The 26,421-nt window shown below is 39.1% G+C and overlaps 1 protein-coding gene across 1 annotated transcript in view; it reads left to right on the plus strand.

Moving 5' to 3' along the window:
- Positions 1–26,421, plus strand: part of C1H1orf21 (chromosome 1 C1orf21 homolog) — a 250,448-nt gene that overhangs the window by 114,021 nt on the left and 110,006 nt on the right. Inside the window, exon 3 of the mRNA XM_005540223.5 lies at positions 10,907–11,001. Within this exon, the coding sequence (XP_005540280.1) occupies positions 10,907–11,001 (95 nt within the window). The remainder of the gene's footprint in view (positions 1–10,906; positions 11,002–26,421) is intronic.

Raw genomic sequence — 26,421 nt, forward strand, 5'->3', positions numbered from 1 at the left:
CATCTCAGAAGGGCAGCTCTCCGCTTGAAAGAAGACAGTAGAGCAGATGTGCTAAGGTGCTGTGGCTGTTCTGTACCCTGTAGGAGCCGTCCTCCCCAGTTTACCTTTGGATTGTTTATACAGAATTATGTAGGCCTTTCGTACTTTGCTATAGGTTAAAAATGTCTAACTTAAAAATCATTAAAAGTTCTAGAAATTGCTGCCCTTTTTTTTTCTATTGCACATCTTTTTTGAGAAAGCAGAGTATAACATTACCTCGAAGAACATTCAAACTTAATCTATGTTTAAATAGGTTACAAATAGGTGGAGGGTGAGGGTCCATGAGGACCACCTTGGCATCAGCTCTGTGTCCTCAGGCTCTCAGTACAGAGCCTACCTTGCTTTGGTTGATTTTAATTTAATTGAACTGCTCTGAAACCATTATGAATGAATCCTCATACCCTCTCCTCAAAAGATAAATATTCAGAACAGCTACCATCTTCTACAAACAAACTGAGCAGAATGTGTTGCTAAAATAGGCTTGTTAAGCTTCCCAGGTTGTGGAAGTTAGTGCGTTCATGTTTACTGTGCTGCCCACCATTAAGCTATCATGGAGCATGCGTTTTCCCCACTCACCCAGACATTACTCCTAAAGAGCTATTCTTTGTTGCTGTCAGAACACACTTTAGTCTCTGAGGGGAAACAAAGTTGGTGATTCGTATCAGCTGGAAATGATCTTTTGTTTTATGTGGATGAAGCTCTTGTGAGAAAAGGTGCAGACGGTGAGAAGGAAAGAAGGAGAGGGATTGCCTGCTGCCTCCCCGCGTGCACGCATGTGAGTGGGTGCTCCTGCCAGCTTTCAGGGGGCTTCCTTCATGAATATGAGCACTGACTTTGGGAGATCTGCAGCGGAAAGTCAAGTCGTGAATACTTTTTATAAGGAGAGAAATTATGTAATTTTATCACACGATATTTCTGATAAGTTTTTCCATTTTAAAAATTCATTGGCAGTGCTCATACGAGAGAATTACTTGAGCTGAAAATGACTCTGTCCAGTTTCTTCCTATTTCATTAATGATTTTGCAGCCACTGAATTCTTTCTAAAAGTTGTATAACCCAGATAAAGTCAGGCCTCCTGGAAGCCAGCCTCAGCCCAGAGACATTTGAAAAGAAGCACCAAATATCACTGAAAACCAATTTAAATTTATACTGAATAATCTCATTCATAAACCACAGCACAACATTCTGAAGTCTACTCCTCCTCCAAGAATGTATAGCTCTCTGCCACTCTGATGACTTTTTGTCTGTCTGTCTTCTTTTAACTACCTGAAAAATCTCTCATCTCTCTCATCTTCTGCAAAACTTTCCCTCCTGCTCAGCCTACTCTGGGCTTTCTGCGCCTGGCTGTATCTGTTCTATGCTTCTCATTAGCTTTGCTCTTTCCGGTGTCAATCCAGACCGACACAATTCTCCCACTAACCTCCTCACCCCTTCCCAATCTGCATCACAAAAGCGCACTAGCCCATCTGGCCAGACGCAGCTCTCCTCACCAGGTGGCTTGGGGGTGGGGGCCTGGGATGCTCAAAGGCTAATGCTTTTCTCTGTGATGGTTATTTTCTAAGAATTTTTCATTCACCGAAATTCACTGAAGACAGAATCCAATTAAAGGAATTAAGTCAGATGCACATAAAGATGATTAAGATATATTTCTTCCTTAAGACATGCATCTATGTGTGTATATGTCTATGCGTTCTCTCTCTCTCTCTCTCTCTCTCTCTCTCTCTCTCTCTCTCTCTCTCTCTCTCTCATCTTTGGCCAAATTGTTAAATGTTCAGAAGGCAGTCACACAAATGAAGAAGAGTTTTTGGAATGGTGATATAATTTCCTAATCCCAACAGCCATCCTGCAAATCCATGACCGTCAGTCTCGATGGCAGTGAAGAAGTAACTACAGATGAGTCAGCAGAAATTTGTTCCCAGCCCTGGAAAAACAACTCATGTTTTAGGTCCTCCTGATGATGGTGGAGTTTTATTGATTTCATATACAAAGGAGGGCATGTGAGATACTGTATTAGTATCTTTTCATATTTGCTATTATTGCAATATAGTTTACCCTGAAAAAGAACATCGTTGTTTGTGGAAATGATACATTTTGTGAAGTGCTGTAGTCCTGCAGGTTTTGTAATGGATATCAGTATACAAAGAGAACTTTTCATTTTATCAGAAATTTACTTCACTACCCATTTGTGGGGAACATTAGTAAGAGCATGGGCTCTGAATCAGACCACTGGGTTCAAGGCCTGGCCCAGTCCCACCACTCTGTAGATGTACAGCTAGATAACTGTGCCTTAGTTTCCTTTTCTTTGTGATGGAGACATTAATGGTTCCACTTCATAAAGCTGTTGTCAGCATTAAATGGGTCATATGTGAAACTTTCAGAACTAGATCCGGAACATTGAAAGGGCTCTATAAATGATAGCTCTCATTTCTCGTCCTCCTCCTCCTCCTCTTCTTTCTCCTCCTCCTCTTCCCCTTTCTGCTCCTGTTCACTTTAGTGAAGGAAGAGATCCTTGATTTTATTGCTTGGCCTTAATGCTGAAAATATATGTCAAAGTTCTAGTAGAATATCAGCAGGGCTTAAAATGAAGTTACTTTAAGATAAGTTGTAAAGACATTGCATTCATTACCATATATTGAAGAAAAACTTCAGTTTTCTCCTTGTTGATGCAGTGGTGGTCAAATCATCATTTCAACACAAGATTTCACAGCATTTACTTTGGATGTCACATTAATTCCTAACTTAAGTAGCACAGGGCTGGTATTCTCCCACTGATAAAGGCCCAAAGACGTGACAAGAGAGGATATGGTAGTTTTTCTGATGTTATCCATGAAGGCTAGATGTACTCTAACTTTTACTCATCTCTCTGTGATTTACAAAGGAATGTGATTTGGAAATGTGTCCACATTCTTTCTGAATCCATTTATACTTTATTCCTACATCATTTCCTGAAAAAATTATTTCTTGTGCTTTGTGGTAGGAAAAAAAAAAAAACTGACTTGGTAGTTAAGAGCCTGTCTCTAGACTCAGACTAACTTGGATTTGAGCCCAGCACTACCCTGTGACTAACCAACCAGGGACAAATCTCTCTGCAACTATAAAAGAGAGTCATGATAGTAGCCTTGTAGGGTAGACACCATGATTAAGTCAAAGCAGGGGAGAGGACAGCTGGCTAGGAGAGCCTTTTATCCTGAGTGGTTATCGAGGATAACAGGAATCCTGCTAGGAATAGTTGAGAGGATTTAGCTGACCTGAGACTTCAAGAGTCCCAGCAGTTCTTTAGTGGGTGGAAAATGAGCACCGCTAGGAGAGTCAGAGAAGGGCTCTTGAGAAATTAGATAAATGTCTCTCAGAACAACCATGTGTGTCTTCCCTTTCTGGAAGCGGCTTCAAATCCTTGGCCACTCATTCTGTTCCTTGATTGGGAATGATTACTGTAGAGCACAGGTGTTAAGCCGCCTCCTCCTATGGAGAGCCTTGGTTTGCAGCGCACCTTCCTAAAAGAGTCCAGGCTGGGTTTGGATCTGGTTGTATGTCTTTTGTCGGAGCTTGTCAGAAGATGAATGTTCCAGGGTCCTTAATAACTGGATAATAGTTCCTTGGTCACTGAATAATGAACCCCAGATGAATGAAGGAAATGTGTTGTCTGGCCTCGGGAATGATTAAATGATTCAGGAATGGGGCCTGCAGGTCCTGGACCTCTTAATTATTAAAGGTGCTGTCATGACAGAAGCTTTATCATTTTGATCCTTCTTATAGAACCTCTGAACCCTGAGGTCATCCTTTCCTCTTTGCAGCTGAGGGCGCCTTTCATCTTGTCCTCTCAAAAACACAGGCAAGACCCTAGGATTGCTAAGAGACCATATCATCCTGTGCATACACATCTCTACTCATTCAGTTCACCCAGAAAGGTCTATACTCAATCTCCACAGCACACAGCTGGGAAGTCACAGAGCCAGGTGCAGAAGAGAAAGCCCTTTTGAAGCCAGTGCTGTGTTCATTGTAATTCACTGGTGTGCTGTTTCAGTGGCAGTTGAAGGAGAAGGAGCTAGTATCATGATTCAGTGGCATTCTCTTTTTCCCCTAGGATAAGTCAAGACGGCGCCTCATTCTGAGGACAGTGATGCCTCCCGGTCTGCAGGGGAAGGCATGTCTGTTGGAGGAGGCAGGAAACAAGGCCCTGGGATATGTTGCATCTTAAGCCTCATACCCCCAGCCCCCCGGCAGCTGACCCAGGATAAGGATTCCGCCCTCTTGAGACTTGTGTTTCTCTGGCTCCTTCCTAGTATTCCCCATGTGTTCTTCCTCACCTGCCTCAACAGACTGGTCCATCTCAGGATGTATTAATCAATTCCACCTTTGCCGTTTTTCAGAGAGAGGCAGAAAACCCTGGATTAAGCTGGTTAGGAGTCTCTCCAGAGGAGATGCTTGAGGACAGGCCAGAGGAAAGAGGCTTAGCCTATTAATGGCAGCTTCAGTGCCTGGACACTGGCTGGGGAGGCCATATCACCTTCAGAATGGAGCCTGACTCCTTAGTAAGACTCGTGTAAGGTCTTCAGTTCCCGTAGCCCTCTCAGCCTTTTCTCGTTACACCTGTCTTAACCCCTGGAATTCTACATGTTTGCCGTGTTGCACGACTTGCCATTCCCCTCATTTGCCGTGTTCCCTTTGGCTTTGGAACACACTGACCCCTTGCCCAAAAGCTCCTTCCCACACATAGGAGCTGTGTTCCTCAGGACTCCACGGAGATATGTCACGTCCTCCAAGACTCTGCCTAACCTTGGTTAGGGGTCTCTCCTTTCTAATCTTATAACCACCACCCTCACATGTGCTTTCCATGGCCATAAAAACTGTACACACTGCTTTCTTATTTTGTTACATCCTGTCCTACTGGCCATTAACTCCTTTAGAACAGGGACTGACTGCTTCCTTTCCTAGACATAACCCCAGGGCTGAGTGTCGTCTCTGGCACACAGTAGGTGCTTTATAAATATTGTTGAAGTAAAGAAGAAACACAGAAAGGACAGCAAGTGATAGTGCCCAGCACTTGACTCAAGGACAGAAAGCAGATATTTCTTTCATCTTTATGTCTGGAGTAAAATCAAGGGTATTTTTGTTCAGAACTTTTTGGGCCAGAAGTGTACCCATAAAATGGTGTGATTTGTGGGAGCTCACAGGAGTCAATAAGAAAAACACCACACCTCTAATAAGAAAAAAAGGGCAAAGGATATGAAGAGACACTTCACAAATAAAGAAGTACAAATAAATGATCAACACATAGGAAAAGTATCCAGTGTCACTAGTAAATTTTAAAACATTAAACAAAAATAAAAATTAGATACCATTTTCATCCTTCAATTTATTACATATTTTACAAAATGATAATACCCTTTATTAGTGAGGCTGCACTGAGATGAGTCTTACACCACCATGTTAGTTCATTTGTGCTGCTGTAACAAAACACCACACACTGGGTAATTTGCAAACAATGAAAATTTATTTTTCATGGCTTTAGAGGCTGGGATGTCCAAGACCAAAGTGCCAGCATTTTGTATCGGATGAGAGCCTGCTTGTGCTTTCACATGCAGAAGGTGGAAGGCAAGCAGGCTAAATTCACTCCTGCAAGGCCTTTTACAAGGGGCTGTAATCCCGTTCATAAGGGTGGAACCCTCATGACTTCATCACCTTCCAAAGGCCCCACCTCTCAATACCATCATCATGGGAATTAAATTCAACATGAATTTTGGAAGGAACATCAACATTCAAACCGTAGCAACTACCAAGGCAATAATAAGCATCACCACAGGGCTTTTCATCTCTATTTGTTTGTTAGTTTGTTTATCTCTGGTTTAAATGTAAATAAGAATTAGGTTTCAGTAGTGAATAAGGATACAAAAGGCATATGAGAATTGCTGTCTTAGTGACATTAACATTTTTGGATTGTGAAGTATCATAAGGGATATGTACACATATGTACAGTCTTTATACTTCCCGTAGTAGAGATACAGTGGTCAGACACCATTCATGTTTAGTTTCTACAAACTTAAAGTCTAAAGACATAATTTTCCTGCTTGTTACTTTTAACACATCGTATTTGTAGATTACTAGAATTTAATGTGGCCGGGCATAATGGCTTACACCTGTAATTCCAGCACTTTGGGAGGCTGAGGTGGGAGGATTGCTTGAGTCCAGGAGTTTGAGACCAGCCTGGCCAACATGGTGAAATCCTGCCTCTACAAAAAATAAAAAAATTAGGCAGGCAGGATGGTGCACACCTGTGGTCCCAGCTACTCAGGATGCTGAGGTGGGAGGATCACTTGAGCCTGGGATATGGAGGTTGTAGTGAGCCGTGATTGTGCCATTGCACTCCAACCTGGGTGACAGGGTAAGACGCTGTCTAAAAAACGAAAAGAAAAAAAGATGTATCAAGCAATCTTATTTTGAAATGTTTGCCTTTATTAGGTTAATTTGAAGTGAGTTCTGGAAGGAACTGAGACTATTTTATACTAAGTGTACCAAAGCTTCTTGTTAGGAAGTTTATAACTACCCTAAAAGTTACTCAATAATTACTGTTACATTGGAACTGACTAAATCACTTTCTACTAGTAAGGACAGTAGTTATTTTTCAGGGACTGCCCGACTCAGGGAATTGATAGTGGTATATGAGGTCGTTAATTGATAGTGGTATATGAGTTCCTTCAGCTGAATTTTTGTGTGTAAGTTTATTCCAAATTTAGAGTCAGCCCTCATTATCTGTGGTCAGTAAAGTAGAAGATGGGCTCTCAGAGCATTAGTCTTCCCCTCAAGACAGCTGGTTTTCCTTGGGCCCTCTCTGCAGTCCTCCAACCCCTCTCGTCCACATCCCTGCATCGGTTACTACAGAGCCCAGCACATAGGTACTCAGACTGTAATGAGTGTACACCTTCCAGATGAGGACAGTGTAGAAGTAAACCATAGTTAGCTATGCTGAAGTGATTGACGCCTTCACTCTTCTCTGCTTTTAATTACCCTCCAACAAACTTGTGTTCAACCCAATAAAGATGTTAGATTCTGACCTATTTATCACTAGCTACAAAACTAGAACTCGTGGGCCACACCCCGTTCCTTCTAAGCTTTGCAGAGAGAAGATCTTTATAATTAATAGAACTGACTTTTAAAGGAATCAACTAGAGAAATGGTTGCTGGAATGAGTTTGGCACATCAGGATTATTAAAAAGTTAAAAATGTTCATAGATGTACATGTTCAAGGGAGAAGGAGGAAAAACAGCAGAAGCAGCCTGTACCCACTACTGTTTGAGAGCAGAAGGGATCTTACAGTTTTCTAAAATGATGAAAATTTGAATCTACTCTGACACCTTCTCACCTAGTCTTCTTTTGATCAGTGCCACCAAACAATCCCAGCCCCTCTTGGATGTAATCTGAGGCATAAAATGCTAAAAATATCACCCAGGCGTTGCTTTTACCCCACATCTATTTTGACTAGCACAGCCTGCAACTGTTTACATGCAGGGAACAGGAGTCAGCCTACTGTTCCCGACGTGCATTTTAATAAGCCACCTGACAAGATCAACAGGAAGAAAAGAAAAATTGTGAACAGGTGCAAGGGAGCTGGGGGGAGCGGGAGGAAGACAGGTCCTGTGTCTCCCTGCTCTACCTCGAGTCGGCATGTTGTTTCGCTGCCAGGACCCTCTGGCTGTAACAGTGGCTGTCCACATTTCCTCCATTGTGGGCTCTGATAAAGGGAACCTAAAATCTCACATGAATCCCCCATGTCTTCAACAAAAGGAAAACTGAATTTTGGTAGTGATTGTTTTACTGTCATAATCCAAAATGCTTCCTTCATTCGCTGAGAGGCGGATTGGTGAGGTAGGACGTTCCTGATGGCTGCCTTGCCTTGGGAATGTGTGGTGCATTTGCTGATGAGACGTCTGTTTCCAGATGGACATCTTCCTTCCCGGCACCAGCCTTTGAGAATGTGACAGACCATTTTTAAATATTTGCTTTGTACAAATTGTGGCCTATTGAAGGGTCTTGCCCAGCTATTTTTGTTTTATACCATGATGGATTTTGTGTGGTGTGTTGTGTAAGTAATAATGATAGGTCTGGCTTTGTAGTCATGGCTGTTTGTTTTCTCTTCCTTTGTATCCTCTAACACTACGTTGGCTAGCCAGCCAGCGTTGTTAATGACATGTTAAAGCCTATCTTCTGTCTAAATTGGTGGGGATTCTGTCTTGATTTAAAAAATGGCCTGTGTTTAGAATAATGCTGCTTTGAAAGTCATGTAGCCAGTAGCTTTTCCATTTCATTGGAGAAACATATTGGAAAAATAGTAATAGTTTGTCCACTACCTTCAATTTAGTTGTGCTCCCTGGAGGGATAAGAAAATGAAGACTGAATGTTGCTAGGCTGCTCAGAGTATGTCTGCACTAGTCTGTGGCTTGGCGGATGAGAGAGGACTGTGGACAAGGCAAGGGCATCTCCTTCCTAGGAGAAACCTTCACCAAGCAATGGACAAGGGGCCATCTGGGTCTTTCCGAAGGTTCTCCTTAGGTCCGAAAATGTTACCCTCTTCCCCATCCTACAGACAAAATCATAGAATCCACTTGTGATACGTATATGTGTGTGTGTATGTGTATATATGTGTGTGTGTGTGTGTGTGTATATATATATATATCAGTATTCTGTGTATTTAAATAATTAGAAACTCACCATTAGCAATTAAGTCACAATTTAGTTCAGTTAAAGGTTATTAATAGTAGGCCGGGCGTGATGGCTCACGCCTATAATCTCAGCACTTTGGGAGGCTGAGGCGGGTGGATCACCTGAGGTCAGGAGTTCGAGACCACCCTGGCCAACATGGTAAAATCCGTCTCCACTGAAAATACAAAAAATTAGCCAGGCGTGGTAGCAGGCGCTTGTAATCCCAGCTAGTTGAGAGGCTGAGGCAGCAGAATCGCTTGAACCCGGGAAGCGGAGGTTGCAGTGAGCTGAGATCGTGCCATCGCACTCCAGCCTGGACGGTAGAATGAAACTCTGTCAAAAAAAAAAAAAAAAAACAGGTTATTAATAGTAATTATCTCAGTCTGCCAGGATTTATAAATATTAATATCCCAAACTGAAGTTAGGGAGGCCCATTTTTACCTTTTTTTTTTAACTTTTATTTTTATCTCTGTGTAATTGTATTGGGGGCAAATTTGTCAGTGTCTTCTCTTTTTTAATTAACGATTGTTTTTCCAAATTCTCAGTAAATAATCCTTCATCAAATTTGTCAGTATTATTAATTTACATTCATTTTTGTCTCTTCAAATTACCACGTTGGTATGTAAAATTCTTGTGTGTTGTAATTGTGGATCAGAATCTGTTGATTAACTTGTTAATACATTTAGGACCTGGTATTCCTAAAGAGCTCATTACTGAACCTCACACTAGTCTTTCTAATATCTTTACAAAAAAATAAAATCAATAATAACTCTAAATTGTCAGATGGAAAAGACAGTTGGCTTAGCAGTGAACATGAAGTCTTTATTCAGATTCATGCAAATGTATTACATTCTTAAGAATGATAATTTTGAGAAACATTTGAATAGCATAATTACTTGTAGAAATATTACTATAACGAACATCTTTGGGAGTTGTGTGTTAAGGGGTAATATGATGAGGAAACCTGAAACTATATTAGAAAGTGGTGTTATAGATACTAAGACAAGAAATTATATAGAAGAATATAGTCTTTATACCTATTTAATCATAGTTAATAAGAAAATATATTGCAACTTTCTGAACTGAAATATAAACACTCTTAGTGATAGACAGCTGTCTTTCAGGTGGCCCCTATAGTTAGACATTACTCCATGCCATATGCCAGACCATTACTCCAAACCATATGTCAGTTTGTTGGTTGATGATATTTTCTAATTTCACAATTTCTGTGATGTTTCCCACAAGTTGGGTTAAGAGTGATTCAGAGTCACACTTATTTTTGACTTTAATGTGCTCAAGTCATTTCCTGTTGACAGGAATCTGATGGAAATGTCATCATAGTGATCACTATTCTGGAGAACTTAGGCTGCAAGTTTTCCTGAGTTTGTTCTATCATGTATATTAACACTGGGATCTGTGTTCTCTCTCTGGCTGTTGCAGAGGCTAGATCCCATCCACATCCTACTATACTCTCCAGCCTTGAGTGATATACCTACCCATTTCATCTGTTAAGTGTAATAGCTCTTCATGCATATGACTTTACAGAGAGATTGAATTAAAGTGTATATATTATATATATATGAAATATATATACAAAATATATATGTAATGTGAAATAATTGTAGACTGCTAAAATTTAATATAGGAATCACAGAAACGTCTCAATTCTTCAGTTGCTTCTATTCATCAATATAACTCTTTAGTCTTATTCTGTTTTTACAAAAGAGAAATTAAAGAATGAATATATCACTGAAAATTGCTGGCACAGGCATTTTGGACTAATACTCTCTTGAAGAAAAATAAGCATATTCGCTTGAATCTTATCAGACAATTCTGTGATATGTCCTAGTGTAACATACATTTCCAAAAGTCTTTAGAGATAGAGTATCCTGTTTCCTCTGCAACATTTGCTGTCTGTGGAAGGACCAGAAGTGACACTTTGATTAGCTGCATTCGTGATGCTGAGCTTTTTCCAGCAGACAGAGGAGAGGGCCTCATAAAAAGATCTAATGTGCCTGGTAAAGCTTCTTCCAGATTATTCCAAATGAACCACATATGAAGGCCACAGGTGAAAGAGTCTAGCAAATTACGCTATTGGTATTTTCTGACTGACACTTTTCTACTGTTGGGGAAAAAATTATAAAATGTGTTTTCTTTTTTTGACACTCAGATGAGTATAGGATCAAACCAGTGGAAGAGGTCAAATACATGAAAAATGGGGCAGAAGAAGAGCAGAAAATAGCAGCCAGGAACCAAGAAAACTTGGTAAGAATTGACTTTCTCAGTTAACAATGAATTTTAGTGACACCATTGTAATAAAATCTGCACTGCATGTTTTAACTGCACTTACACACTGGCACAAGATTTCTTGAAAATGCTGCAGCTATTTATAGCTTGCCTGGAAGCTGCACCATTACTCCTGTATCCTGTTTGTCTCTGAATAAGCCCTTCTTTAATCTTGATGGGGAATGCTCCAGGGAAAATATATCAAAACTATTAGTGTTTTAAAATAGCTAAATTTAAGGGAAAAATAATGAAGTAGGATTGAGGTTTGTGAGGGGAGGATTGTTTTAGTTTTGTTTTTTTTCTACTTCTTTTAACGCATATCCAAATCAGGATGAATGGTTGTTTCATTATTCTAGACATGTAATGTTGACAAAGTTGCTTTTCAAAGGAATCGAAGGTCATTTTCAAAGTAAAAGCAACTTACTTCAAGGTAAGTCTTTCTTCAGAGAGTCAGTCCTTCACAGTCACAATATTAAAGATATTGTGGGTTTTGAGTTTATGTGAGAATTGTGATGATCTGAAACAGGAAGTTCAGAATCCCTTTTTTGAGTAGGAATCAGCATACACATTCCATCTTAACATCCCATATCTGTAAAAACATTTAGCTAATTATAACATAGATGATTTCTTACAAGTGATTACAAATTGTTAAGAATATGTATTTACTCAGTTGTATTGGAGCAAAATTGTTTTTGTTGTTTATATTTTATTTTTGGATTACTTATATTTGCTTTTTTCATGATTGAGTTAAAATGTATTTTTAAGAAGCTTGCAATGTCATATAATACTTTCACTTGACTTAAACTCATTTTTTTATGATGTGCTTTGTTTTTGTTTTAATAACTTCTGCTACAGCAGAGGAATTTGGCAAAATATTAAGCAGTGCACAGGAGTGTTTAGGGCTGTCATTTTCCATTACACATTTGTGAATATTGAAGGCTGATTCTTTTCCCTAATTCTTTTCTGAACATATGATCTATAACTTGAAATACTGAAGTATCAACAAGTGAACATTTTAGATCATTTTCAAGGAATGAAAATATACCTAGATATTGAAGTTTTGCTTCATAAATGGGATTTGGATTTTAAATATCACTTAAGACACAGAGATTCATCATATCTAGAGTGATAATGTATTTTAACATTAACACTTAAATCCAGGAAAGTAACTATGACAAAATACTAAAAGTTAATATTACCAGACTGTCTACGTAGTGTTTATTTTGTTTTGAATGGATAAATCGAAGACCTGAGTATTGAAATATTAGTAGTCATTTTTCTACTTTATTTTGCTAAACAACAGAGTTTGTCCTTGCTTGATATAGTTTCAGCTTGAGTTATCAATCTCATCCTTAATAATAATATTTACTGTAGAGGCTAGAGAGGTACTTCTGAGTAGTCTGGCAGTGGTTTCTCCTTGAATCTACTATTGTGTGTCTCTGCTTCACATGCTTATGTCTCTAGAACCAAAGAAGCAACACCTTGTATAGTTTGCGAGTTTTTTCAGTGTGCTTTCGTTGTATTTAGGACCAGTATAACTTTTTTCCTTCTCTCTCGGTTTTGCAATCTTTCAACTACTGGTGCTTGGTGTATTCTTTTTCAGCGTTGTGGTCAGAAGCAGACTGAATAGAGATTTGAAAAGAGAAAATTTTTTGGTCATTCTGATTTATTTGTGGATTATCTGTGACAAACCTTGCCCCTTTGCTCTGCCAGCCAGCCAGAGTCCAGGTTCCCGATAGAGAAGTGTGTAAATGTCTGCATGGGGAATGGGGAGTAAATAGCTATCTTTGATCCTGAAATTTCTAGACTGTTTTCCAAAATTAAGTGACTGTTCAGTTATTTGGTAATTTGTTGTCTTTGTTAACTACTCCATCCTTTGGGGTACATAATCAAGTATGGACCATACACATCATTTGAAAAAGTACTAATAGCCTCCTAAACTTGAAGCTTAACATTGGAAGATGGATAAAGTAGATTTAACAATTCTTTGTTTTCTTTTAAATAAAAAGCACTCTTTAAAATAAGTGTCAAGAAGTTCTTACGTTTCAAAGAATGATATTAAGATGTAGGTTAAAGTGTTTTTTAAAAGTTTATTTAAACTCAAACTATTGCATTGAAGGGGCTCAGCAAACACAACCAAGGAAGTATGGCATGATGGTGAGGACTCAGGGTTCCAGGCTCAGCTCTGCCACTTGCTCACTGTGGGATCAAGTTCTTTATTTCTGTAAACCTCCCACCCATCACATGAGGAAAAAACAGTGCCTCACAGTCCTGTTGTGAGTATTACATGAGGTGATAGTCGTAAGCCTGAGTTCAGTGCTTAGCACATGATAAGCACCTGTAAGAGTTAGGCATCATCATACAAAACAAAAAGAAAGAATAAAGAATGTTAAAAGCAGGTTTCTTTCTTTTTTCCTTTATGTTAATTGGTGAGAGGTTTCTAAATGAATACTTATTCATTTAGTATTCATTTAGTACCTATTATGTACAAAACACTCAGTAAGTTTTGAGAGACACAGAGTGCTTAAAGTCACAGTCCTCAAGGAGCTTACAGTATAATTTCATTCAGTTCAACAAATATTTGATTGCCTCTTGCAAAGAGAGTGCCTTTGCACTAGACTCTGCAGAGAAATAGATAAATAAGGAAACCACTGATCCTCAGGGTGCTTGTATTGCAGTGGACAAGGTACGTACAGAATGACTATAAGTAAAACAAGGTGAGATTGAACTTGAAGAAAGAAACAAAAAGAGCTGCAGCTATTCAAAGGAGGCAGAGAGCTCGTCGATTGGGGTATCAGGACCTACTTCATGAAAAAGCTGACATTTACGATGGGCCTCAAAGTATGGAATGGGGGACAAGTGCCCAAGCAGAAGTAACAGGTGGAAAACATAAGATATATTTAATAAAAAGCATATAGTCCTTTTGGTTGGGGAATGGCAGAGAAGAGGAGTAAGTGTCAGTAGGGGAGCAGTGGGAGATTAGAATCAAAACATAGATGGGCTAATGTATAGAGCCTTAATGTCCAACTGAGAGGCCTAAAATTAATGCGGTGGATTAAATGGAGGCTTTGAGTGTTCATAAACTGGGGATTGGCAGGATGGGATTATAATTCAGGAAAGGTTATGTGGCAACAGCTGGTGTAATATAGATTTGGTTGGGAAGCCAAAATGGGAGACCAGTCACAATAATTTTTTCAAGAGGCAGTAAGTCTGAACCAAGGTGTTGGCAGGGAGAGTAGAAAAAGATTTGGATAAGGTTGCAAAAGTAGAAGCAACAAGATTTGACAGCTCATTGGATATTAAAGAAGACGAGTGAATCAGGAGATAATGGTAATGCCAAGATTTAGACCTGCTGGAAAGATGATGGGTTGGTGGTGGTGAGAATAAGTAGTGACCATAATGATATGGTGAAATCAGCAGGAAGACTGTGTTTGAGGAAAATATAAGGTATCCATCCATTCATTCATTATTTATTCCTGTTAATCCTTAAGAAGCTCAAAGTATAGTACACAGAAGAAAAAGTTAAGCCGTGGATCATACGACAGTGTAATAAGTGCAGTAACAGAACTTCATCTGTTACTACCAGATTCTTAGGCAGTCAGATTATTTGGGAGACACAAAAGCACATGAGACATAAACCTCCCTTGGGAACCCACTTTCTGATAGCAGATAGCAGGCATGTGACCTAAATTACCACAATTCAGGGTACTATGTGAAAATAGAGGTTGGTTTTGAGTACGCAGAGCTTTAGGAACTGTAGAACATTCATGTGGAAAACTGGTGAAGAGATGGAAATGAAGGTGTGCAGCTCAGCAGCATTGCTTGGGACATGTCGGGTGTTCAGAATATTTTTGTTGACTTGAATGAACAGAAGAATGAATGAATAGGCATGGTTGGGCCTATAGGGAAACATTTAGATCAAGTTGATGGCTGAACACTTGATGTATTAGTCCGTTTTCATGCTGCTATAAAGACATATCAGAGACTGGGTAATTTATAAAGTAAGAGGTTTAATTGAGTCACAGTTCTGCATGGCTGGGGAGGCCTCAGGAAACTTACAATCATGGTAGATGGGAAAACAAACCCGTCCTTGTTCACATGGTGGCAGGAGAGAGAAGTGCATAGTGAAGGGCAGAAAAGCCCCTTATAAAACCATCAGATCTCATGAGAACTCACTCACTGTCATGAGAACGGCATGGGGGAACTGCCCCCATGATCTAATCACCTCCCATGAGGTCCTTCCCCCTACACGTAGGGATTACAATTCAAGATAAGACTTGGGTGGTGACACAGAGCCAGTGTCCTGAATATAAATGGGGCAGCCAAAAGGAAGAGAAGGGACAGTGGTCAAAGAAAGCCTCTTGAGACTCCAAGGTCCACTTCAAGGCCCTCCCTAAGTGATCTGTGCCCACAGGAGCCTTTGGTTTCTGTCTTGCCACTGCCCTCCTTGCTCACAGCAGGTCTCATCATTGGTTCATTGTTTAAGATTCTCCTTTATTCATTCGGATTATATCCAAGTTCTTTGTAGTATTCAACACAACTGTTTGGGATAACCGTGCGTAATTTGCTCAATATGTGTTCCTCTTTTGGACTGTAAGCTCATGAGGCTAAGAACTTTATCTTTTTGGCCTATAGTTAGGTGTCTAGCACCTGACAGTTCTTAACACCTAGTAGTTGCTCAATAATTGCTGCAGACCTCCAGTCTCTTGAGCCACTTGACATCAGGCCTATGTGATGGAGAAGATCATGCTGGTTTTCTGAGGCTGATGATAAATGATTTATATGTCAGTCATTTCTGTACTCACAATATGAAGATGTTCATTATCCCAATTTTCATCATTGCTTAATGTCGTATATTCCACTTTGCTTCTCTCAGACTTTAATTCCATCTTAAGGATGGTGGTGTGAAGTAGTAGCATTTGTCTTGGAGAGTATACATAGATAAATATCAGTATGGGCTCTAACTTCACCATTTCTAGCTTTATAATTTTGGCCAGATATTGAAAACTTTCAGACTTTAAGTTCCTCATCTGGAACCTGGGGAATCACAAAATTATTAATTATTGACACCGGGGTCCCCAAGCCTCAGACCCTGGACCAGTACTGGTCCGTGACCTGTTAGAAACCGGACCACACAGCAGGAGGTGAGCGGCAAGCGGGTGAGGGAGCGAAGCTTCATCTGTATTTGCATCTGCACCCTATCGCTCACATTACCACCTGAGCTCCGCCTCCTGTCAGATCAGCAGTGGCATTAGATTCTCCTAGGAGAACAAACCCTATCGTGAACTGCACAAGTGAGGGATCTAGGTTGCATGCTCCTTATGAGAATCTTAACTAATGCCTGATGATCTGGGTGGAACAGTTTCATTCCGAAGCCCCACGCCTTTGCCCCTTCACCCTGGTCTGTGAAAAAAATTATCTTCCATGAAACCAGTTCCTGGTGCCAAAAAGGTTGGAGACCGCTGTATTAAAATATTAGAAGAAATTATGTGAGAATATGTTTACAACCCAAGCAAAGGGAGGGAAAGCAAAAGCTATGAAGGAAAAGCTTTCTTTCATTACATTGAAATTAAATACTTTTGTAAAGCAGAATAGCTACAAAAAGTAGTTTATAGATAGGTAAAATCCTGGGAGGAAATTTTTATGATAAATAAAAGACAAAGGATTAATGTCTGGGATTTAGAAAGAACATGTAAATAATTGAGAAAAAGATAATCTGTTAGAAAAATAGATAAATGAACAGATGGTTTACAGTAGAGGGGATATTGGATGATAAGCATATGACAATATGTTCTGTATCACTAGAACTATGGATACCCTCTTAACCAGCTCTGCCAATCTCTCTCTGAAAGATACTGGCCGCAGCCAAAGCATGCTTGCCTGGATGGCTGGTAGGCTATTCACTAGAACACCTCTATGCATTTGCTTCCACAGTTAATTGTGTGTTTTCCAAGAGCTGGTTTACTGGTTCCCAAACTGGTTCATACTGGTTGAATGCTATTGTAATTATGTAATTTAGTTAAATGATATATAAGCCAATGAAACACAAGTATGGAAAGAACTGTTTCAGTGAAAATTAAATCGAATGCTTTGGAAAGTCTTGATGAAGGCAAATTACTAAAAGCTTGGTGTTAAATTCTGTGCTCAGATTATTTCACAAGGTCTTTACATTCCCACTTCATATAAGAAACCAAAACAGGGATCTTAGATGAGCATTAAGGATATGGTCAATGCAGGAGGTGAATGTGCAGCCCTTGTCAGTGGTTCCTTGCTTAAAGGAGAAACCTTGTTCCTACATCAAAAAATGGGAGTGGGCTGGGTGCGGTGGCACATGCCTATAATTCCAGCACTTTGGGAGGCCAAAGTGGGAGGATCACTTGAGGCCAGGACTTTGAGGTCATCCTGGGCAACATAGCAAGACTCTGTCTCTACAAAAATAAAAGAAAAATAGAATTAGCTCTGCCTAGTGGTGCATGCCAATAGTCCCAGCAACTCGGCAGGCTGAGGCAGGAGGATCGCTTGAGCCCAGGAGTTCAAGGCTACAGTGAGCTCTGATCATGCCAGTGCTCTCTAGCCTGAGTGACAGAGCAAGACCCTGTCTCTAAAAAGAGGAAATATACATTCATGTAATTTAAAATAAAATCATATGTTTAATGTATATATACATTTAACTCACTGGATTGTTTAATTACCAGTTTGGATGATGTTGCCTAAAAGGACTTTTACTGTAATCAGAGAAAGGCAGATTATGACACGATCCCAGTTTTTACCCATTAGATTGGCAAAATTTTGAAGTTTGATAATGTCAGATTTTGGCCTGATTATAGGAAAATAGGCATCCAAATACTAATGGTAAACATTTTGGAGGATAGTTTAACAACATCTGTTAAAGTTTAAACATGCACACCCATAACCCAGCACTGCCACATCTTGCTGTCCACCCTAGCAGCTGCCCGTGTGCATGAGGAAGCTTGCACAAGACTTGTTCACTACAGCATTGTTTATATTAGTGAAAATTTGAAAATAACCTCCCTGTTTGTCAATACACGAATAATACAGCTATATTACACAAGGCAGCAATTAAGAAGAATGAGTTAGAATTCTGTGAGCTGTCATCGAAAAATCATGCAGATTGTGGAATGGATGTGTATAGCATGATGTCATTTAAGGTTTTATTAAATAAAATAAAACAGAACAGCAACACTCTGTATTTTCTGTGGGTAACCATATATGTATAGGTATTCATAGATTAAAAACTGGGTGGATGTATCCCAAATGACTAACAGTGGATACCTGAGTTGATGGGGAACCTAAGAATGTAAAGGTTCAGTTTCCTGCTCTGCAAAATGGGGAGAATAATTGGAGCCACTTTAGTGGGAAGTTATGAAAATTAAATAAGATATACCTGTAACCTCGTTGAACACTTCCTGGCATAGATAATGCCATTCTTGGCTATTTTCATGTTACTTTTATTAGTGGAGTTGGGTCCGGTGGGAATGGATTAGAAGAATTTCATGTGGTAGTTAAAGGGCATTTTTATCCTTAAACTTAAGGTTTTAAATTTTTTCAAGAAAATATGAGTATATTATCTGTGTGATTTAGAATTGATTTTTAAAAAGGGAGATAACAATAATAAAAATCCAATATTGACTACTTGGGAATCTGCAAGTAGAATTATGACATTTTCTTCTCATCTTATATATCCTCAGTTTTTAGTCCTCTGTGAAGTCTGATGAACAGATTAGGACTGTTAGAACACAATTAGAAGGAAACTCGAGAATCATTGGGCTTTGCTTTATGTAGGTTAGTTTTGCATATACATGATTTAAAAGTTTATCACCCTAGACTTGGCAGTATTCAGATTCCTTGGCCTTTCTAAAGTAAGTATTTTGACAGATAAAGGACATTCCCATTTTAGTTTCTAAGTGTTCCTTCTTACTATACAATAAAACATCATTTAAGGAAAATATTAAGGACATTAAATAAGGAAAATTATTTCTTTAACTAACATTTGTCATTCTCAGCCCATATTCCCTTAAGAATATTAAGCCATTTGATGATGGATTTTTGTTTGTTTGTTTGTTTGCTTGTATTTCCTAGCTTTACACATATTACATTAGTTTTGGTTTGTTTGTTCGTTTGTTTGTTTTGAGTCTCACTCTCATCCACCAGGCCGGAGTACAATGGCATGATCTCAGCTTACTGCAACCTCCGCCTCCCAGGTTTAAGCAATTCTCCTGCCTTAGCCTCCTGAGTAGCTGGGATTACAGGCGCCTGCCACCACATCTGGCTAATTTTTATAATTTTAGTAGAGATAGGGTTTCACTGTGTTGGCCAGGCTGGTCTTGAATTCTTGGCCTCAAGTGATCAACCTGCCTTGGTTTCCCAAAGTGCTGGGATTACAGACATGAGCCACCACGCCCAGCCTACATTGGTTTTTGATTCACTGTTTCCAGGTATCTTTGTATAAATGAAAAGATTCTTTTATCTTTGATGACATATAACATGGTTGGTTGAGCTTTTGATTTCGGTCTTATCTATAGAGTTGAGGACTAATTTGAAACACCCGTTCACAGTCATCAATTCCTGAAAACAATTACATGACAAAATTAAAACAAACAAAACAGGATGTTTTAATGTGCATTAGCAGAAAAGGAGAGTGAAATCAAGTTTTAGGCATGACTACGTCCCCCCCTACCTATGGAGCTTATGAGAGCTTCCTTACCTATCTCCAGTGCATTGAATTTCCAATACATATCAGGATATCTTTACTGGATTAGTCCATTTTCACGCCGCTGACAAAGACATACCCAATACTGGGCAATTTACTTAAGACAGAGGTTTAATTGGACTTACAGTTCCACGTGGATGGGGAAGCTCACAATCATGGCAGAAGGCAAGGAAGAGCAAGTCCCATCTTACATAGATGGCAGCAGGCAAAGAGAGAATGAGGAAGACGCAAAAACAGAAGTCCTTCATAAAACCATCAGGTCTCATGAGACTTATTCACTCCCACAAGAACAGTATGTGGGAAACTGCCCCCACGATTCAATTATCTCCCACTAGGTCCCTCCCACAACACATGGGAGTTATGAGAGTACAATTCAAAGTGAGATTTTAGTGGGAACACAGAGCCACACCATATTAACATCCAGCTGCAGAAATGAAGACTTGGAAATTAGGAGGCATCCCTGATCAGATGAAATGCTTCAGAAGCTCAGGTGAGCTCTTTGGAGCAGTGGCATCCAGTTGGTAAAAACTGGGAAGTGGCCCTGATCCACAGAATAAGCTGTGGTTGAAGCAGTCCCCTGTAAGGGGGCTTGTGTTTTCCAAAGCATTTGATTGATTGGCAGCCTGATATATAAACCAGAGGATATTCTGTAATTCACTCATTCACTGTAGGTCAGTAGGAAAGCCAAGAGCTCAAGATCACAGTCGTCATATTACTCTATTTGTTAGAATATAACTTGTGAGGAATAAAAGGCTTGTGAATGAATGTTATAAACTTTCAATCACTAACAAAATGTTTGTTATAGTAATATACATTCCCCTGTAGATGTTCTCATATTTAGGAACCCTCTACAAGTCCATTTGAACTCTTTAATAAGTACTATGTTTACTTTTCCTATGACTCTGTAGAGCAGCTAATATAACAGCAAACTGACTTTTCTGTGTAAATGTTGTTCCTGATGACCTTAGAGATGACTATTTACCTTTGAGTTCTCACTCTCAAATGCAAGGTCAAGTAATTATTTTTAGAGACCAACTAATGCAAAAGACCATGACTTTGAATAGCCCCAATTTCCCAAGCCACTTGTACATTCCTAGCACTTTTGAGAATAAAGTAAAGGAAACCGACAAGAGTGAAACTGGTATTCATAGACAAAGTGTCAAGCTATATGAAGTACTACTTCTCTTCTCACCTCTCTCCTTCTAGGGACAGATTGGATTTGAGCACAGGCTGAGACTGGGATGGATTATAAGAGAGAGAGTTCTAGACTTGAGGGAGGTACTTCATAGTTTGGGGGACCTCTAGAGGACTGAGGTGTTCCCCAAACTAAAGTGAAGATAGTGATTCTAGGTATCTGATTTAAATAAGATATACCTTTCTAGACAGCTTAATAAATACCATTTTAAAGCATCAGATTCATCCCCAAAGATCTCATGGTTCTAACTCAGTAGTCTCTCTCCTTATTCTCTCATGCCTATGTGATGGTGACATCAGCCTGAACTTCTTCCAGATAATTAGAGGAATAGCATCAGGATCCCAGACACCATCTATCTGAACATTTTAGTTTCTTAAGGGAATAACCTTACTCACAGGAGTCAGTAAATGGTTTTGACAGTGTCATTCTCTCTTCTCTTTGTTGTGGCATAGAAGGTATAAGAGAGAAGAATCATACCCCTTCATCGATCTTGGAAGACTTCCTATATCCAGCTAGCATTTTTGTGTTACTTGAACCAAGCACAGTCAAGGTCTTAGAGATTATTCTGGCACTGTGGTGATTTGATTTAGAGTAGAGCTGGAGTAGAGTTTCATTCTCTAAGGATGAGATATTTGTTAAATCAGTCTTCCAAGTTTCAAGTGTTGAACAGAAGCAAAGTTTCTGAGTCGGGAATAGAATACTGAGAGAATAAAATAATGCACACAAAATTGCTTTGTAAACAAAAAGCCCAACAAATTATAATGATTATTGTTATTGCTAGTTAAAAGGACACCTGGCTTCATTTCTGTTCATTGCTATTTTATACTGGAAACAAAGTTAAGGCACAGCATGCTTGTGGGTGTAGGTAAGAGTTAATACCTACTTCCCTTGAAGAAAGAGTTATATCTTCATATTACACTTCAATCTCCTGTGAGGAAAGGATGATATTAAAGTATATCTCAACTTAACATACACAGAAATTAATGATTCCTGTGGTTTTTGAAGCAACTACATAACTGCAATCCTGTTTAAATTTTTTTTTCTCTTTTACATGCTCAATACTGAACTGACCATATTCAGTTGAACACAGTGTTAGTGTCCCAGTACAACATATCTCTTGAATCAATTTCTATTTCAGTGTACTCTCACTATCATTTAGGCATAATATAGGCACTGAAAGTGTGTAAGGATTGACAACGCACAGTTGCAAGTCTCAGGAAACTCAAGAGAAAACAGATAAACACACTGTGAGTCTCTGATGGAGGTTCTTGAATGAGACCAGGTCCTCGAATGAGACCAAGTTTTCATTGGCAGATGAAGTTGGGAAACGGATTTCGAGCAGAAGGAATAGTGTCACCCCGGAATGAAGACGTGGCGTGCATAATGAAGTGGCTTCGGAGGCTGATGGAATAATTTAGGAAGTGTTTATTTAGCTAGTTAGGTTTTGTTTTTTTTTCCTGTCGGCACAATAATTTTTGGTTTACCAATAATCACATCGTTTGGCCAGTTTGCAGTATTTGTAACTACAGAATAAATAGAACAGACCTCTGCTGGTCTAATTTAAAGACTGGGGTGTTGATAATGAATTCCCTTTTCCCAGCATTGTTATAAAATGTGATTGCTTTTAAACATGCTTTCCTTAGAAGCAGGGTGCTATCTAAAAGTGGTTGAACATATTTACTCTTGACCTCCTCCTGTCCAGTAAAGGATAGCATCTAGTTTATCCCCTGAAACTTTCCTGTTTAACTTTTGGAAATACAGCAATCATAAACAATACTTTAGATTTCTGGCCTCTTCTCCAAGAGCAGGACCCTGATATTTAAGTAGAAAATGGAAAGAAGCTGTCTTCAAAGCGTGATCCTGTTTGACCTACATGGTCGTTTTAGATACCGGATTTATTTATCTCACTAAAACATGAGCATGTTTTATATGCAAGTGGCCCCATTGTGACACCTGAGTAGAGGGAAATGAGTAACAATTGAGAGGGCCACCTTTTAGGCTGGGCCACTGTTACTAAAGTACCCAGAATAATAACACAGTGGTGTTACTTTCTGCAGATTGTTCAGATTTCTCTCTTATTCCCTATGTGATGCTAAAAATAAAACCAGAGCATATAAGTTTCACTCATCTGTTGGCAAACTCAGTGAGGTAGCTGCACCCAAAATTAATAATTTATGCCCTGGAGGTGAGAGTATCAAAAGCAACCAATATGTTTCCAAGAGTCTGGGCTCTGGTAAGTGTTTCTTCCTTCATTTGTGAACAAATAATAGCCAGTATTAACAGACAGATTCACCAGCCTTATGATTTTTATTTTTAAAAGGTTTTTGGTAGTTCTGAAAATGGAGTTTATTCCTGTCATCCAGAAAAGATAGAAATAAATAATGAGGCATAAAAATTTCATATATCTTCCTTGGAGGGAGGAGGAATATTGTTTAGCTTGTCAACATTATAATAGGTATATGAAGGTGCCATTTTAAGTGCCTGCTTCATGTTCATAACAGGATTAATTTATTTACTCAATGCTCTGTATGATAACAGATGCCAAATTTCTCCTTTCTTTGAAAAGTAAAACAATTGATAATGAAAACAATATTTCCCAAAATGTAATGAGATGACTCAGTTTTTTGGTTTCTGTCCAAGTGTAATGGTACATAACAGAGTCTCATTTACTGGCAAACTTCTGCTTATAACTGGATAACTTGAGAGCTTGCTTAATTTTAGGCAAATACTTCTTTTAGGATTTTTACAGTTGAGTGCATAAAATGAGACAGGAATCTGGTGAATGGAACTGGAATATGAGGTAGGGCTTGGTCTCAGAAACAAAGCAGAAGATTCATTATTAGCACTGGGGTCTGACATGATCAGGGTCTTCCAAATACAAGTCAGGGTTTCTTTGCTTCTCCTGAGTCTGAGACGCAATGAAACCAAAGGGAACAGCAGGGAACGCCAACTGCAGACAAAGAGAATGGAGAATCTCATTCTAATGATTCACAATGATGCTTTACGGCCCATAATGTTTCCGCTCAAATGAAACAATCTCTGCTGGCCAGGAGATGGCCATCTAGTGAGAAAGGAAACCACACATAGCTAATGGATTTAGTTTACTCCTGTTATTTTCTTATTTAATTGTACTTTAAATAATTGTACTTTATTTAATTGTACTTTTAAAATTAACCTTTCTTTGTTTGTAAACATACTACTTGCTTGAATTGCTTTAAAACATACTTTAGGAAATACAGAAGTGAATAAAACATAAAAGCAGACATAAACCCTATAACAATCATTTATGTTTTTATGCCTAATATAAATAGAAATATAGAAATACAACTTTTATTTTTGAGATGGAATCTCGCTCTTGTCTAGGCTGGAGTGCAATGCCATGATCTCAGCTCACCACAACCTCCGCCTCCCAGGTTCAAATGATTCTCCTGCCTCAGCCTCCCAAGTAGCTGGGATTACAGGGATGTGCCACCATGCCTGGCTGATTTTGTATTTTTAGTAGAGACAGTGTTTCTCCATGTTGGTCAGGCTGGTCTCGAACTCCCAACCTCCACTTGCCTTGGCCTCCCAAAGTGCTGGGATTACAGGCGTCAGCCACTGTGCCCCGCCAATATAATTTTTTTTTTCTAAACATAATGGATCTGAATTTCTTACAATGCTAAATATAATCTTACCATATGTCTAGAAATCATGCTCCTAGGGTATTTTCCCAACTGATTGGAAAAACTATAACCATACAGAAACCTTTATGTGAATGTTGATAAGAGCTTTATTCATAATCACCAAAAACTGGAAGCAACCAAGGTGTCTTTCAGTAGATGAGTGGACAAACTGTAGTACATCCAGACAATGGAATATTACTTAGTAATAAGAAGGAATGAGCTAACAAGCCATGAAAAAACATGGATAAGTGCATATCGCTAAGTGAGAAAAGCCAGTCTGAAAGATACACGCCATATGATTCTACTTGCATGGTATTCTGAAATGGGCAAAACTGTAGAGATGGTAAACAGATCAGTGATTTCCGGAGATTTGTACAACAAAGAAGGGTGTATAGGTGAAGCACAGAGGATTTTTTTTTTAGGATGGTGAAACTATTCTGTATGGTACTATAATGGTAGGTACATGTTACTATACATTTGTCAAAATTCATAGATCTTTATAGCAAACAGAGTGAAATTTAAGGTACATAAATTAAAAACACAAACAAAAATGAAAGCCTGGGGATCTCAGTATAGAATGCAGACTGTGACAAAAGACTCTAACAGTATTACAAATATGTGAAATAACCTTACTGAAGGAGATTGAGGGAAAGATGCCAACCTAAGCAACTTTGGAAATCAACGAAGACGGTGAGACTAAAACTAAAAGCAACCATACATAAGCACTGTACTAATTTTTACTGTGGAGGTAAGAATTAACAATTCTGAAAACACTATGTGTACTGAACTGAAAAATTAAATATTGGCTACTGGATGCTGAAGCCAGGTTTCTCACTGTTGGAGTGGGAGGTTACAGATATTTAACAGGGGGTGGCTAGAATGATCCTGTGGCAATAGATTAGAGTTGGAGATGTCAGTATGAACTGATACTTAGCTTAATATAGATACAGATGGAAAAATATTAATAGATATTTGTACATGCATGTGTAAATACATATGTTTATAGGCGTGTATATATGTATAGATACAAGTATTTATACATGCATATATAGTTGCAAAAGTGTAGATACCTGTATATATACACTTATTTTATTGCTCTGTCAGTTGAGAGGGCCTAGAAGCAATGATACCCCAGTAGCAATAAGCATACCCCACATCCAGATCTTGTTTCTAATACCATTCTCCAATAAAAGGAACTAGGGCTTCTTGAAATGTCTGAGTCTAGGGCTGGAGAACATGTAAGAGGCTCCTGGTGCATCTTGTAGTGTCAGAAAGTTAGGAAGTGTGCATACACACATACATACAACATGATGGGATATGTCAAAGGGACATGGGAGCCCACTGAAAAGCTCCAGTGACCAAAGCTGAAATAATTTGAGCAACAAAATATGCAATGTAGTGTTAGGTTACACTATTAATCTAGTGGAGAATACAAACTATATACTTTATTTTTTATTTTATTTATTTTTGAGATGGAGTCTTACTCCGATTTGCCCATGCTGGAGTGCAGTGGTGCAATTTTGGTTCACTACAGCCTCGACCTCCCAGGCTTGGGTAATTCCCCCACTGCAGCCTCCTGAGTAGCTGGGACCACAGGCACATACCACTACACCTGGCTAAGTTTTTGTATGTTTTGTAAAGACAGGGTTTTGCTAGTTGTCCAGGCTGGTCTTGAACTCTTGAGCTCAAGCAGTCCACCTGCCTCGGCCTCCCAAAGTGCTGGGATGATAGGCATGAGCCAGTGTGCCCAGACTTACAAAGTATATACTTTATGCAGAATATAAAATAAGTGTCCATGAGTCCATACTGAT

The sequence above is a fragment of the Macaca fascicularis genome, chromosome 1 (genome assembly GCF_037993035.2).
Source record: "Macaca fascicularis isolate 582-1 chromosome 1, T2T-MFA8v1.1".
Taxonomy (NCBI): Eukaryota; Metazoa; Chordata; class Mammalia; order Primates; family Cercopithecidae; genus Macaca; species Macaca fascicularis.